A 17,142-nucleotide genomic window follows, 5' to 3' on the forward strand; every position below is an offset into this window, starting at 1 on the left:
TCCTTTCTGCAATGCCTTCCTACATTTCTCAAGTTCTTGGGTGTGTAAGGAATAGAAGAAAAGGTATTACAATTTTCCTCCAGTGTCAGATTTTGAATCCCTCTAAGCAGTATGTTTGCTGTCTGACTGGCTGTCATTATGAGGCATCCAGAACCCATAAAGTATTTCTAAAGCATAGTATTGGCAGAAGGAGAGAGACCATTGCTTTCTGAACTGCCTAAATATCCTGGTATTGCCTGCAGGAGAGCATCTTAGGTGTTTTCTCTCTCTCTGGAAAACAGAGGAGCTTCTGTGGCAGATAAATTATGGTGTAGAGAAAACAGCAGCTGTTGACCTTTCAGATATTAGCCTTGACGCAAATATTCCTGAGGGCAATGCTTATGTCTTCTTACCAATGCATCTTACTGTTAGAAAATGTGAGCTTCCAGCAAAGCTGAGATGTGTATTTGCAGGACATGGTTTTATGTGTGGTGGTTGAGTTCTTGTGGCCTAGAGGTCATAAGAGCATTCCAGGTCACCTCAGCTCTAACACTGCTTCTGCCATTGACTTGTGCTGTGGATTTAGAGAGATCACTTCATATCCATTGGAATAATTGGATATGGGCATTAATTAGATTGGCTGCACTAGGTCCTGTGCTCAGGGAGACCCCCACCGCTTTTCTGTCATCCAGCGTGCCAGATGGCTCCAGTCATCTTCAGTACCACACTCTGCCTCACTCCGTCTCTGTCTAAAATTGCCAGGGGACAGTGGTGATGACCAACCTTGTAATGGCAAAAAGTGGATTTGACCAGGCTCTGAGGACAGAGCACTGCCAAAGCTCTTATTACTGTTCTCTTAGGTGTAATCTGTAATAGCCAAAGCCATCCTTGTTTCCAGAGAAGCTGCAGAAGTTTCACAAGGGACGTCCATTTGTCCCCCGTTGAGCCCTAATTCTTCTTTACATATTGAGAGCTTTCACATAAGCGAGTCTTACATGCACCAGGTGGTAACTGAGCTTCTTAAGCTACATCTGAAGTCATGGAGCTCATGTAATAGCATGTGTGAATCGGAGTAAGTCAAACTGTTGTAAGTTCTACAACCTGGTGTTACCAGAGATTTTCTCAGGGCAATTTATAAGGTGGGGGAGCCATATACGTGGAGAAAATGGGATTGTCAATATTAAAAATGCAATAATGAAATAACCAAATATGACTTTATTCCTGTCATCAACAAGGTCATTCATAAGGTAATCTTGGCTCAGGCATTTAGGCAGAGGCCAGCGCAATGATTTCTTCAGGAATAATAATAAAATCCAAATCCAGTTCCTTTATTTCATTGGGTTTCTCAAGTTTTGGGTTTTTTTCCTGTCATTTATCACTGGGTTTTGTTTTCACTGTGACACTGTGAAGTACTTGGGACTTTCTTTTGGTGCTTGAGAACAGATTTCCAATTTGGAGTTTGTTTATTATTCAGGTCATGATGTGCTGATGATGGTCAGTGCTTGTTACAGGCCAAGTTGAGAGGAAGAGCCATGAGCGCTCTCTCATTTGGAAATTTGCCCAAGGCAGCAATCATTCCTCAGTTCATGCTACTAGAATTGTTTTGTCTGTACAGGTTTGCCAAACACGGGGTCAAGATAAAATTATATATATTTTTCCTTGAGGCTTTCCTGGTGTTAGCGAAACTTGATTGTTACAACAAAAGCCGTGGTCGGAGTCTTTCCTTTTTTTTTACTGTCCCTTTGGCTTAGTTTCTTTTTCTGCTAGGTGGAATTTAACAGCTTGTCTAGTTGTTTTCCCTTCCATGGTCTCCTGCAATAGCCAAACGCGAAGCACAGTAACCAATTAATGTTTAGGTCCCTGGGATTGTAAAGGAATCTATAAGCAAGAAAAACACTATCACTGTATGGATTATGGGATTTTTTTTCAGTGGTGCAAAACAAAACCTGAATTTAGTCTTCTCAGGTTTTATTCTAATTTTTTTTCTCCTTCTGTTCTTCCATGTTACTGTAATACAGTAACTCTGGGTAGCAGTGATAAAGCCTACTGCAGCATTCATTGTATGTATGTAATTTGAAGCAATTGAAGAAATGACCCTTAGTACTTAAAACGATTAACTGTGCTGAGCTGTTTCTTCTGAGCGGAGTTGAAATGCACTGAGAAACAATGTTTGAGTTCACTGTCCAAACACATGAGTAATTAAATACTTTGAATAGCATGTTTACAAAAACACCATTCCATTGCAGATACTTATAAAATGTCTCAATGGTGCTATGAAGCATTACTAGTGTTGGTGTTTGTACTCACGTAGTGTGTAAAAGTCCCGCCTAAAGTGAGGGTTCATTGTGCAAGGTGCTGGGTGTGAGACTTCTGGCACAAGATAATTATGTCACTTGCTCAAATACATGCTTTTTGGCTTAGTAAAATAAAGGGAGAAGGATGATGATATTTCTTTTCATCTGTTGCTAGAGAGGAGTTGTACAAAAGGGCAGAGAGGTAAGCATGTCACAAGAAGAAATGGCTATAAACGGTGAATTTACATAGATTTGAAAGGAGAGGTTTCTAGTTGTCATTTTAGAATGAACCTTCATCAATTTCAAAAAGGAATTATGTAATGTGGTTGATCTAAACATTAGGAAGACTAAACAGAGAAGGAGTTTTGTTGCAGCTGTATGATCTCTGCCCTTTGGAGAACTGGAAATAACTGTCACCCACTTGCCACTCCTGATTTACATGTCCCACTGTGAAACTGTAATGTAAAAAAGGGACATTTCAGAAGCAGAAATTTCAGCTTGTTAGAGTTTTGTTGCCTCATGGTCAGATCACTGCACTGGAATTGATGGTAAGGATCATTGGGGTCAGCATGTATAATAGCTGCTTTACCCTGTATTTACTGTGTAATAGCAACAAACTTCTGATTTGCATTTTTTTTATGAAAAATCTGATAAATTAGTTCACTTTTTTTTTTTTTTTTTTTTAAACCAATTCAGCACCAAAAAGCTTACAAACACAAATCCACAACTAACAAATCCTGTTGATGTAGAGAGACGTACTGCTGGCCTGGCCTGAGAATATCTTGTTCCAAGAAATGTGTTTCCATCTCCCGTTGCTTGGGCTGTACCACATAAACTTTTGCTTTAACTGCAGCTCGCTTGGAGTACAGAGGATCCATTTGTTCCCTTAGTCCTTGTAGGCTCTGAAATCCATTTCTCTAGGAATAGCCATGGATGTTTGAGAAGCCTGAAGGACAGGGAGAAAAACTCCAAAATTCACTTGCAGACTCTTGGCTGCAGTGTTTAAATAGTGGGTGCTGGTTGCTTTGCTGTGGAGAGGATTCAGGTTTATCCACAGTGTCAAATGGTTCCTCTGGAGACACGTACCTATGTAGTAGTTCTGCAAATTGCAGCATCATGGTGTTAACGGAACGCACAGTGGTAATGGTATTGTGCTGGCTAAGGCTCCTTAGTTCGCAGTGGGGTTGGGCTTGAGGGTGGATTTTGGAAAGTAAATTAAGGTGAAAAATAATTTGGGGATGGAATTGTGTCTTTTCCATGTAGTCTGCGCAGGAGTTAGCTGTGCGTGATTCATAATTCTGTACAGGCCGTTAGGTGAGGGGATGGGATTGATGTTGTCTTGTGAAAGGTGAGAGAATGCAAAATTCTGCCTTCTTAATACTTTTTTTTTTCATTCTAACATATGCATCCTCAGAGTGCCTCTACTCTGAGAATCTTTGACGTTATGGCTGACTTTCTTCTCTTTCAGACAGCTTATCTAAAAGTTGTGATAACCCTGATAGGTCAACACAATCTCCTTAATTTACCAAACTGGGTAATCCATAGAAAATCCCAGCCATGGGGAAGTTGTATAGCTGAAGTATGCGCTTCATGCTACACTGCACAGTACTTTGATGCTTTTCTGGGCTCAGAGCGCTCACCGTCCATTTTAAGGTGTTTAAGTTTTGCTGCTTGGTACTGAGTAAATTTAAAAAGTATCCTTGTCATGGGGCAGTAGGGTAAAAGAGCAAATCCAACCTAAAATAATGATACAATTCTCCCACATATCTGCACATCTGAAACAGTCCATTTTCTTGCCTTCTTTCACAGCTTTTTTCTCTTGACATTTAAAAAAAGAGCTCTACTAGAGTCTCTGTGCATTAAGGGCAAGATGAACTGTTTTCTTTTTTCACTTCCTGCCATTTCATGCTTCCGTCAGGACTTTTCCAGGAGAAAGGGGAGGTCAGCATTCAGTTGTTTGGGAAAAGAAGACTTGGTTACAGATATTTAAACAAGCCCAAAACAAACAGCTTAATTGGTCACGTGAGGAAAGCAAAATACCAAGGTCTTCCTCTCCTTTCCTCATATGGAGTCCAAGTGACCCTAAACATCTGATTATTCTTTTTCTCTTAGCTTGCTTCTATGTTTAGCTTTGTAATTTCTATTAATAGCACCCAGAATGGATGTTGTGCAAGGCAGGCAAAGGTATCTACCCACACTGCGGGAAGGCAGACGTCCTGCCATGGGAGTGAGGAAAAGCTGTTGCTCCAGCATCAGGGAATTGGGTGTGTGACAAGGAAAAGAAATGCGGGATGACTGGCTGTGGGCTCTGGGGATCAACCTTCTGGCAAACTGCACTTAACCATCAGGAGGATTGTCTCTGGGAGTCCTTTTTTTGTGTTTGCAGGAAACTGTACATTTTGTGTTCAGTCTTGAAAAGGTTCATCTTCAATGAGCATGGACCCATGAATTCCTTCTGTTGGGTGTCAGGCTGGTGAACTTTTGAAGTTTTCAGCTCTTTCATGCAGCTCTTATTTGCTGACCTGCCTTCAGCAGACTGATAACTTTGTGGCCCTGAAGAGAATAACTATATTGGAAGCCATTTAATGAATGCTTAAAGAGTGAATGCGTTTAAATATTAGTCTGCTCTTTGGACCTAAATGTCGTTAATATAGGGTAAAGAGAAGTGTCAGTAAAATATCTGTTCCTGTACACCACCATGAAGTTTCACCCCCAAAACCCCTTTAGTTAGGTGAGAGACAGGGGTGCTACTTAAAGCTCTTTTAAAATAGCCAAGTCTGAGTATTTTCCAGTACTTGAATACCATGGCAACAGGACCTTCAATGCTTGAGATAATTAGGGACAAAATTCACATGCTTCCCTAGGAGGAGGCAGTAGTTCTCTGAGAGTTTTAAAGTGGTCTGCAGTCTGAGGCGGTCACGGGTGCTCGTCAAAGGTAATTTCTCTCCCCAGACCCGACCTTCCCCGTTCCTCGCCAACACCCAGAACCCTTTGCAGTGCCCCATTCACTCTAGCAGATTCCCAGATCTGCGTGGGGTATGTTCTGTTGGAGTGCATCCTAATTAAAGTTGCTGTGTCTGTGAAAACAGTTGCTGGGTTTACAGCAAAATCATGCTTATCTCCGGACAAGATTTAAGATGTTGGTTTTTAAAATTAAAATGTGAAGTTCCAGTCAGGCAGCAGAGTTGAAAGTGCAGCTAGCTGAGAGGGCGTCTCTTCATACCCTGGCTATGATGAGAATCATGGGCAATCCATCCCAATCCTGGAACTGGCTACATAAATGCTATTGATAATGAGACATGCAGTTTATTGCTTGCCCTTGAGAGGGATCAGACATTGCAAGCAGCAAGATGTGCAAGGACAGCTGACATCTTGGAACTGGGGTTAAGTTACATCAGAATTGAAATTTGATAAACCTGGGAGAAAATCCCCTCATCACCCCTCTTGCTGGGGTTATGAGGGACGTGGTTCCCTGAGTAAGGAACAAAACATTGTTCTCAGTGATTGACTGTTTTAACATGAGGATGTTTGAAGACCCCCCAGGTGCTTTAATCAAGGAGTAGCTAAAGTGTAGCCCTTCTCTAGACACAGGTGACATTCCTGTCTCAAAAGTGGCAGCACTTTGACAGTACTGTGCCTGTGGTACGTAAATTGGTTTAACATCCTGTATTATTAAAATGGTGGCACTTATTTCTCCCATTTAATTTTCTAAAAGACATTATTTACTCCTTTTTTATCTTAACAGCACTTGAGAAGAAAAGAAAGTTCAAAGGCGGTGTTTCCCTCTATTGGCTCATCTTCACCATACCTCTTTCCCATTCTGCTTCCTCCTTATAACCCCCAAGTGAAGATGAGTAGCCTGCTGCGAATATGACGTCTCTGACGAGTGTCATTGCCTCCCACCAGTCTGAGTGGGTGTCCTTCACTGATGAGGTGCTCCTCCCTGTTAACCCGCGAGGTAAGCTATCTCTGATTTTTCTTTGACCCTTGTGAACTTTGTTTGAATTAGACCAATTGCTGTCATACATCTAGCGTCACAGAGTTTGCCTTCTAAGTGAAAGCAGTATGTGCAGAGGTTGAATTATCTCCTGCTACCTCAATGTAATAGGAGAATTTGGGCCAAAAATATAAAATACTCTCCTAATGTGAGACTTCCTTAGCATAGATCTGTTGTAGGGTTTGGATCTGTCCTTTGAGATTTAAGGCAGTATCCAGCTGACCATGGAGGAAGTCTCACCTATTACAGTCGAAGCGCAAAACTATGCCCAGTGTTAGTCTAAAAACTACACTAGGTAAAGGAAGATTTTCTACCTGCATTTAATGGCAAATTTTAGCTATTTCCATAAAAAACAATGAAGTAATGGTGAGTCCTATCAATCTTTCTATTTTGTCTCTATTTTAGGTAGAACTGAGGAGCATCTGGAGAAATGTTTTTCTTCCTCAGACACCTCCTCAGAAGAGAACCACAATGCGGATGGAGAATTTCAAGACCTGTCCCACACAGAGCTGGAAGATGCAGCTGACCAACCCAAAGCGGATTCTGCTGTGCTTGGGAGCCACGTGTGTCCCAGCGCTGATCTGTCATCATCCATCAGTGCTTGGGTTCAGTTTGATGATGCACCATGGACCAGTGCTCCATCAACACACCCACAAGCAGGTGAGGCAAATGCATTGAAAAGGTCCATTCCAATACCATAACAGAATACAGTGAGAACCTATGCAATTTTTTCCTTGCTCTTTGATTTCTCAAAGTTTGAACTTTGACTAGTTTATACTGTATTTTAACACAATTAATGTTATCAGAGTTTCAAAAAGGGCTCATAATTTCATTCTGGGTTGAACTAGCAGTAATTTTTTTTTTTTTTAAAAGAAATTGAAAGGCTTCTGTGATTCATACCACCTATGTCTTGACCTGGAGGCTGCCAAAATGCATTCATGGGGAAAGAGCATAGTGGTGTTTTCAGTAGTGATGTTTCTTATGTACAGGTATGAACAACCATTAATAAAGTCTTAGCCATGTTTGCCTATGTAATCTGGAACTGAAAAGAAGGGTGATCACTGTCCTCTGTGGTCGTAGTCTTTATCTGCTTATAGTCCCCATGTGGTTTTTGCTAGAAGCTTACTGAGACCAACAACTCCTGTGCCAGCGCCTATCAATACTTTCTGCTGCCTTTTGATGCTATGATTTAGCAGCTGGAGAATTGCAAAGACAACCAAAGTTGATCCCAATTCCAGGACTGCATGCGCTTTTCTTCAAATGTAAAAGTTCTTCCTGACACATGCAAAGCTTCTGTCTTGTTGCCTCAGCTTATGCTAACTGATATGGCTATATGAGCTTCCAGCTTTTGTGTACAGATTTCCGTCCCTCCCTGTGGAAGGCTGTGGAGTAATCGCCTGAAAAAAACATTAGTTTACTTTTTCATGTTTAAATTGAGATTCTCTCTTAATAATTCCACTTCGTTACCGCTAGTTACTAAAGCAGTTTAAAGAGTTATAGCTTTACTCTGTTCACTGAGTCCATCAAATACTCCCTGTAACATGAATAATACTTCTGTCAGAAAACTTGTATTTGCAACTTTGCGTTGAGTTTTGGGTAAAACCCAACAGTTTTCCGTCTGCTCTTTTTGCGGGGGCTACAGACTAGTCTGTTTGAGACAGTAGTTAGACTTGTGTGGAGGAGCAGAAGTGGGTGAATCTTCTGGCAAAAAGAAGCTTCTCTTTAAACTCTGCTTAAGACCTTCTTCTCTTTATATTTATTTGTTGGTTATTGTTCTTGGTTGTAAATACTTAGTCATTCTGGTGATGAGGAGAGAAGGAACAGCACCTGTAATTGTACATCTGTAAAACTGAGGTTCTCTAACTGTCTATTATTTAATGTCATGGTTAGGTGATCCTTACTCATACAGCCATGTACTTCTTCATTTGGAGCTGTTGGTTGCTCTCACACCATATTTCCTTCCTAATGTTGTAATGTCCTTATTGACTGGAAAACTCTAAGTGCACTTTCTTATTAAACAAAACAAAAAAATATCCTTGCTCAGCCTAAATAAAGCTAGCCATAACAAAAAGACTTCCATAAAACTAATTTTATGGTGTATTACTTGATTTCCCATCCTTAAAGGGATGCGTCCCAGTCTTAAGGTATGTGCTTAGCAAAAGCGCTGCCTCTCAGTTTGTGTTTTCAATCACGGGGGACACTATGTTGTGGATAGAGGTCTAGGATATCCCAAAGAGATGATCGTAGAAGACTTTCCAAAAGCATTGCGATTTTGAAGGTGGCACCCATTTGTGCCCCTGTAAAGGCTTGTCCTAAGTGATCTATGCCACTGGGGGGGTATTTACACACTGACTTATAGCATCCGACTGAGATTCATGGAGGAGGATGGTTCCCTGGCAGTCAGATCAGGATGTACTCCATGTAATCCTTGCGTGGGAGGCTGTTATTCTTCAACTATATAGGAACCCTAAGGAGGTGATTTGAATATTTAAAAATCCTTGTTTATGAGCTAGTCCCATTCCTGTTCTGGACCCTGTGTTATAAATGGCCAGACCAGTGCAGCTGACAGCCTCTAAAGGCAAGGTTGTGGGACAGAAGAGATGACAGCTCTTTGTCTCCAGCCCTCTACTCTGAGGCACGTTTGACAGCAAGAGGAGGGATAAACTTCAGTGTTGTTCTCAATTAGTCTGCAGGTCACGTCTTTTTTTCTGTGGGTGGCAGAAAAGCTGGGAGACTTTGTGTTATAACCACGACACGCTGACATGCTCAGTGGAAAGCCTGTGGTGACAGCAATTATTCATTTCCAGTAGCAAACAGCCCGCATAAGAATAATAGTGAATAGCCAAATGGGGGGGGAAGAGTATAAAGGCCAAGTATGGACAGGCAGATTGGTGTGAGAAGGACGGAGACGTTTGAAATCTGTTTCCTGTGCAGGCAGCTGTGAAGAACAACGTCCTGAAGGCTCAGTACCCCCGGCCGCGTTCCCGTCCAGGCTCCAGCGCTGTTAGGAAATCGTCTGTCTGTCTGTCCGCGCTGAAGCAGCTGCACAGCTGACTACATAATTACCCAGGCTGATGGCCAGGCTGCCTGGAAACACATTTTGAAAAGGGCTCACAAAGTGGTATTTCCAGAGTGCCACGAGAACGGAGAGGATGGGCCCTGGGGAGAGAGAGATGCTGTCTTACACTGACCTCAGGGCTACAGTGGTTTTGCACGGGTTCTCCCAAATGCAAATCTTTGTCCCAAAGTGCTCACGGTCTAAAAAACTAGTAATTTAAAGACAACTCCCATGTAGTGGTTATCCTATAGGAAATACATTTAGAAGAAAACCATGGCTAATACTGGACCCTTGTTGTCCTGGGAAAAGTGAAGATGTTATTGGGAGAACAGCAATTAGGAGGACTGATAGCAAAGAAACAGGGCTGAAAACACAGGCAAAGAATTCGGAAGGTGAGAAGAAAGGTCAAAACCTGAGGTGCAGAAATGAAAAGCACCCACTGTGAGCCTCATAGTGGAAATTACCTTTATTTAGGACATTCTTGTGAACCCTTCAATCTACCTGGTTCAGACAGTGTAAATGCTAGGCAAAATCTTTCTTTCAAAATATTTCTGCTTTTCAGGTTTATGCACAGATAACTGACAGCTGCCAAATGATGTGGATTTCTTCCTGGGAAGCAGTAACTTTTGAGTGAGGCCACAGAAATATTTAGTCACAGAAATGATGCATTGTGGTGCCCTCTTCTTCATTTCCGTTTTGTTTGGAAAAGAAGAAATTTGATTTTTCTCATAGTTACTGTCGGGCTAGTCAGACTGATAAACTGCAGAAGTGAAAAATGAGATTTTTAGACTCGCCCAAATGTTCCTATCACAAATGTTACATAATCTGTAAATGATCACAGCCAGCCAGTGACACAACATTTGCATTTGTTACACAATGGGCCTCCAGCTTCCAATCTCATATTCTGTCGGTGTTAGCTGCACTCTTGAATTCAATGAGGTATTCAGCAAAGCGCCAAAATTAGAGCAAGGCAAGATCTGTTACATCATCTGTGCTACACATACATCCCCCCAGCCCCCCTCGCTTCTTCCCGAGAGCTTTGTCTGTTTTTAAGTGGCTTGAGTAACTTGGACTCCTACCATGTCCCTTGAGAGGCTATCCCACAGTAAGGCAAATCTTAATTTAACCATTTTGTGCTGTTCTGTCTGAAAATAGGAAGTACATGCAACATGAGATCAGCAGCTTAAAACTAGACCAACTGTGATGCTGTCCTAAAATCAGAAGAATATGAGGTCCTATGTGATAGGAAGGGAAATGATACTAACAGTGTTGATTGCTATACTGTGTAGGGATCAAGGAGCAGGTCCTCAAACCATCAGAGAGGAATGAAGGCTTAAAGGTAAATCTGCATATTAAAACCCAATCCATTGTATCAGGAACAAACATGTCAAAAAAAGTAAAATGCATTTAGAAGGAAACATTTTTCAATTTGGGAACAATGAGTTGATTTTCAGTCTCCTACGCATGCTACAGGATTTGCATTTTAGGGGTAGTTCTGGGACTGGTCTTTCAACGTAAACAGTTTTCTGAGAAATTCCTGCAGCTGGAAGGCCGTGACTCGGCATCTATTGACATTAGCGACCAAATTCCAAATTTCTAGGAAAAAAAGCATACCTCGTTTAGAAATTTTGTTTCAGCGCTTCCAGGAATCTGGAGAGCAGCAGGAGCATTTGAAGAGGGACCTGAACACGTGTAGATGTTTACTTTTGCTTGTCTTGCTTTTTGAGATTGACAGATAGTTGTAACTGACTTTTACTCGTTCCAAGGGTTAGCGTTGGGGAACCTAGAATGGTCATAGGTGAAGGCTGACTGTAGTAAGACTTTAAAGAACATCTGTTGCAGAGAAAGCTCTGTGTGGTTACAGTTTTCCAAAGTACAAGTCTCTTTCTTTAGGAAAAAAACAAATAATTATATTCTTCCAAAGTGGTACAACTTACCTGGAATAAAATTAATTTGCCCTTATATAGATGTATTCTGCAACGCTATTCCAGTCACTCTCCCTCTTAGACAAACATTGGTTTTGGAAGGCACAAACCAAGTTGACAGTATATGAGTTATTCAGTTTTACATGTTTCTGAATTACCTTATGTTTTTTGTATTGCTGTGACTGACTTTAAACAAAAAAAGAAACACTTCAAATCTACGATCTTTTTTATAAAATAATTCCACAATTTCTAGAATTGCAGATATACAACACGCTTTAAAAAAACCCTTTTCTCTTGCTTCTGGTTCACGTATGGAGCGCAGATTTTCAGCTTGTCCTCTGTGTCCAAATAAAGCACTCTGTCAGTCAAAGCAATTTCAGGTGAAGTTTTAAGGGTGGTTTTTCAGATGCCTCATGCCATGTTTAACAAAAGGGCTGAAAGAGGGACTGACAGATTACAATCGTACACTTGTCATCCTTTCTCTACAGGCATTGAGCACAGCACAGCGCACAGTTACTGGAGAGAGAAGTGGGGTTTTGTGGTCATGTCACTGTAACGCAACAATTGTCAATGTGTGCAATAAGGAGACAGATCTCCTGACTTTCAGCTCCTCATCCTTAGGGATGACTCTGCTCAGAAGCAACTCAGTGCATAGGCTCACAGCTGTACAAATGTAAATATATTAGTGCCTGCTCACCTGAGGCTAACAGTGCCGCTGTACAACATAGATTTGCACTTCTGAACCAGCAAGACAGGGAGCACTGTTTGGATAGTCCCTCTGTGCACACAGCAAGGTTTCCAGAATGAAATGGTGTCCCATCACACCACTTTGATGGAGCAGAGAGAGATAAATCGTCTTTAGCATTAATTTGACATTTTCTTCAAAAGTATCTGTCAATCTAATAAAGGTTACTTATGTATTACACATGGAGAAGAGAACCTCTGTATCACTGGTTGTTCTGTAACTGCAAGCTTTGGGGTTCATTGAGATCTTTGTTGCTTTAAAAAATCAACATAGATGTACTAACTTAGAAAACAGTTATTATGCTGACATTAAATTAGAATTAGTCTCTACCAATACACCTTTCCTTAGTTCAGGAAGACTTTTTTTTACTGCATCCTTTTTTTTTTATTTTTAATTTCCTCACTAGAGTCACCCGTTGTTCCTAACATTTGAGTGGTACTGTGGGCAAAGAGTATACAATACACAGAGTGTACAATACACATCCATAGCAGTGGAGGTATCAGAGAGTGTTCTGAACTCTGGATGATGGTTAGGCAGGACTTATGTTTGACATGCAAGTCTGACAAGTGAGTAGAACAGGATTTTTGGCCTAAACTGAACAGAAAAGTTACGCAGTTTATTCAGATTGGGACGCTCCATCCAGCATGTTCAGAAACAAAAGCCATTTCTAGTGCACATCAATAGGTCAATTTCAGTTTATTTTTATACTCCTCCCATGTGGAGCATTCCTAAGATGACGACTACATTTGAGTGGGTGTCACAGATAGAGAATGCTTAATTAAATATAATAAAACCACTTTATAAAATCTGTGGTACTATAAAAACTCCTCTGTGTTGCACAACACAGATATTCAGATCTCGTCAGCAGTGGCAGAGACATGAAATCTTCCTGCTCTGAAAAGTCCCAGTTTTGACAAAACTTTAACAGCAGCAAAACATACAGCTGCCAGCAGTATGGGATCTAAGGCAGACAGCTGAGTAGTGCCAGGCACTAGTTAAGTTGATGTGTGTTTGTTATAAAATAACTGTGTTGCTGTGGATGTTGTAATTTATATTTACAGAGTCTCAGTACACTGATATAGCACATCTTTGGAATAATTGTGAAGCTTCTGGAAGATCGCCCTGTAAGTCTCTAACCGATACCGGTTTGTTTTCTGCATCCAGTGTCTCCATCAAAAGCACCCAGCTGGACTTCCCCCTCTTCCAACTCTTCTGAGAGGCGAGCCCATGCCTCGGAGAGCAGCTGGACAACCAACTCGGAGGACACCAGCAGCCCAAGCATTGCTCCCTCCTACACAGATCTGCGGTCAGTTAATACTGAGGACTTGACCAGTGGTGGAACATCTGCAGCAGATTCAGCTGGTAAGAGGGAAGCCTCCAAGCTTCCATCTCGATCTTTTTGATGCTGCTTAAACTCACTGCTCCGAAGTGAGCTACAGGGAAGAGATCCAAAGCAAAAAAACTCAAGGGTTAGGCAGACTAACAGTTTGTTCTAGTCCAATTTCCAAAAAATCACACATGGATTTGACACACCCCTGATACGTGCAGGCTTACAAAGTAAGAACCAAATGCAACTACGTTGGCGCACTTGTCTGAGTGAAATGTTGGAGTGTTTCTGGTTTTTGCATACCACATCAGCTGAAGCTTAAGCTGATGTAGGAGCTAGTTCTCAGTACATTGTGGGAGAAGCTGGATGCCCTTCTTGAACTTCCATGCAGAAATTTTCTTAACTTGCCGGTGTATTCAGCTGAGGCAGGTCGGCTCTGCATGCCCCTCTCTGTTTCAGTGAGTGCCAAGGCACAGATCCAGGCTGCTGGATGCGTTCTTGGCACTGTGCTTTGCACTGTAACTGTAAAGTAATGCAGAGACAGTGTAGGAGGTGGCAGAGAGTGGTTCAGTAGCAGGTTTTGATCATTTAAGGATCCTTTATCTGACCTTGTAGGGATCTATTCCAATGGCATCCTGACTGTGGAAAAATGTGCTGCATGGCATTGTAGCTCATTGCTCCTCAGTGGTGCTCTAGGTAATCCCTGAAGCAGGAGAAATAAAGCAGAGTGGTGCCACCCATGTCATGCAGAGTTGGGATGACAAGAGCTCCTGAATGACAAAGCAGACTTTCACAGAGCATTAAAAGAGCTGGCATATCAGGACACAAAAAGGAAAAATAATACACAGCTCCAGGAGGAAGCACCTGCACTATGTTGGAAGCTGTTCACCCCAAGCTGAGGAAGGTCAGTAGCTACCCAGTTTGGTGATGAAAATTGATTCACTGGTGTCATAATAGCTCAGACGTGAGGTATTTAATCTGTTTTTTCTCAGGTGGTGAATGTAACAAATATGTGTGAAATAAGATCTGTGTTGGGAGAATGGAATTCCTAAGGCCTACTGAGGTCATATATCCCTTCTGTAAGAAACATAGACGTGCACAACTTGAAAAGAGTATTATTTGATGGTTCAGTGAAACTGGGTTGGACATTTAGGCAGGTTCATAAACAGCAGCATGGTAGGTACTGGCTGGGTGCTTAAGACAAAGGATTTGTGGAAAAATACTTTGGATAAGTAGAGACCTTTCTTTCCTCAAATAATACAGTTACCACAAGTCTGTCTGACTATTTTTATTTTAGAATACTCTGCTTGCCTGTACCTCTGAGTTTGGAAACCACTGTTACAAAGGTAGAATAGGCTAGCTGGCATCGTGTGCCAGCTGTTTGGATGCCAGTGTGGGCACCAGCTCTGTTCTGATGAGCTCATGTCTGTTAGGGGGAAGTGGAGGCATTTTCATCTGGAGTATGTGCTGGATATTGCTTTTTTGTTGATTTAGTATAGGTTGCCAAAGGGTGGCTGTTGTCACTGGGGCTGTCTCCACATGAGCAAGGGAAATGAGGGTTGTCGAGTTTGTATATAACTTTGCAATATATAGAGAAATGAAAGGCAAAAGTGGTGCTGTATGTCACTGCCACACATATGGAATTACTTGCTATATATGTCTAAAAGAGAAGTTGATACTTCAGATGACTGACACATTTATTAGCAAACTGACACATTTATTAGCAAAACAGGTACAAAAAATCATGCCAATCACCTATAGATTTTTAAAAGTAAAAATGTAGGTAATATAGGCAAGGCTATGTCATTAGCTAAAACGTAAGGTACACTACCTTAGTGGTACTGGAACTTGAAGTAAGAAATACATTGAGTATTTCCACCAGGTATGGAGTTTGTAAAAGGGCAGCTTAACAAAGCGGATCTGTTTGTTCCCATTCATGGAATGGCTCACAGCACACCTACCCCTGAGGTGCCTGCTGGCACCAGGCAAAGTTTGTGGAAGTGCGGGAGCTGAGGGCCTGGTGGCCATGGAACCATTGTACAGTTCTGGCTGCTTTTCTGTTCACTCTGCCTTCATCCCGCCCTCACAGTGCATAAGCGGACAAAAATGCGTGATCACTTTCTTCTTCCTCTCTGCCCCTCTCCAGAAATTCAGTTATTCAAACCTCACTTGATTCAAGCATTTGATTTGCATTTCTCTTCTCAAAAGGCTGGCTGCCTCAGTCTGTAGTGGAGTTTGAAGGCTCCATCAAGGCAGTGAAATAAGATTTATTTTTTCCATGAAGGAAAAGAGAGGAATTCTTATGCTTTATGTGATGGTGAACTCACATTAATTGTTAGCCAGTATGTTGACTCCAAGGCCAAGCTTTGATGGAGGGGGGGAAAAAAATCAGATTAATTTCACTGCTAAAAAAACTAATGAAAATAAGAAATGATTTTTTGGTCTACTTAGTGATGGTAAAGAATTGGGTCTATAAGAGTAGCTCAGGTTTAATATTGTTTCAAGCGAGAAAAAACTATTGGCATGAAAAATTCTACTCGGTGGTCAGAAACTGAATAAAATAACTATTTTAGCCGTGGTGAATTTTTATTGCCTGAACAGCGTAGAAGAGAAACCAGGTTATTCTGTTCCATAATTTCACCACTTGTCTTGAATTTATCCTGCACGCAAAATGCTTAAGTATCAACTGCCTGTGAAAGATCAAGGCACGGAGTTTTGCGTGGGAGCGGATACAAGCCTGAGGTAGGCGTGACTGCAGGCATACATGCAGGCAAGTCCCAGCAGCAAGAGAGCACAACTTGGTGTCCAGGGCTGTGTAGGCTCTAAGCAGGTGAAGTTGGCCAGGAATCAACTTTCTCACACAAGATTTGAGCGTAAAACAATTCCATGGGCTTGAGCTTTATCTAGTGCGTGTTTATGTAAGATATGATTTAGGAAGATACCTGAGAAAGACGGTAGAGAGCTGAATGATCCCAAGCTGAGGGTTTAACCTCACTACGGGGGGCACTGCAGAAAGCCTCCTGACTGATGGAGTTGGGGTAAGCTCAGTGACATCCTGTAAAGGCAGTGGAGTTCACAGCATTGAAGGCAAATAATGCATGAGCAGAGCTGAAAAAGATGATTTGCTTTTCAGTCACAGTGCAACTAGAAGATTCTGCACTTTGTTGCTCGTGCTAGTTTGAACTCTGGCACCAAGAAGCCTCTTATATTATCTCCATCCTTGTCAGCACGGGAGGCTATTTTAGCCTGCAGCAGCTAGCCAATAAATTTGGGTCAAGTGATAGCAGACTGCCCATTTCAAGTGGGCCTGTTGACATGGTTATAACAACAAGCGCTTGACAGCAGCTGGGGTTTCACGGTGTGTGTGTGAAGCTGTATTTCATGCTGGTGAAGTGGCCTGTTGCCTCAGAGCTTCCTACCACGCATCGCTGTGTCACTCAGCTTGGATCAATGAGCGTGGAAAGAAGTGGGAACATTTGGCATTTGTGCTGTACACTGCGAGATAAGTAACACAGGACATCTCTGTTACTGATACAATCCAAGTATTTATTCATTCTGAAGCAGATGCCTGTCTCAGCTTTCAAAAAAGGCCAAATATCTCCATGTCAGAGGAGCAAGGGAGAGGCTTTCTTGTAGCTATGATCACAGATCTGGAAGCAGTGGGATCTGTTCTGAGGGTGTGCACAAATACCTCACTGCTTGATTTGGATTTCTGCATTTCACTATTCAACTCTAAAATAATTTTTATTTATATAAATGAAAATTAGTATTGACTTGTACACAAAATAAAAATAATTATATATGATCAATATATATA

At 41.6% G+C, this 17,142-nt stretch overlaps 1 protein-coding gene across 2 annotated transcripts in view; it reads left to right on the forward strand.

Moving 5' to 3' along the window:
* Positions 1–17,142, forward strand: part of STON2 (stonin 2) — a 91,122-nt gene that overhangs the window by 20,582 nt on the left and 53,398 nt on the right. For both annotated transcript variants that reach the window (XM_054199970.1, XM_054199969.1), the window contains 3 exons: positions 6,019–6,231; positions 6,676–6,930; positions 13,163–13,360. In XM_054199970.1, coding sequence (XP_054055945.1) covers positions 6,144–6,231; positions 6,676–6,930; positions 13,163–13,360 — 541 coding nt within the window. In that variant the 5' untranslated portion in view covers positions 6,019–6,143. The remainder of the gene's footprint in view (positions 1–6,018; positions 6,232–6,675; positions 6,931–13,162; positions 13,361–17,142) is intronic.

Source organism: Rissa tridactyla, chromosome 4, assembly GCF_028500815.1.
Source record: "Rissa tridactyla isolate bRisTri1 chromosome 4, bRisTri1.patW.cur.20221130, whole genome shotgun sequence".
In the NCBI taxonomy this organism is placed as follows: domain Eukaryota; kingdom Metazoa; phylum Chordata; class Aves; order Charadriiformes; family Laridae; genus Rissa; species Rissa tridactyla.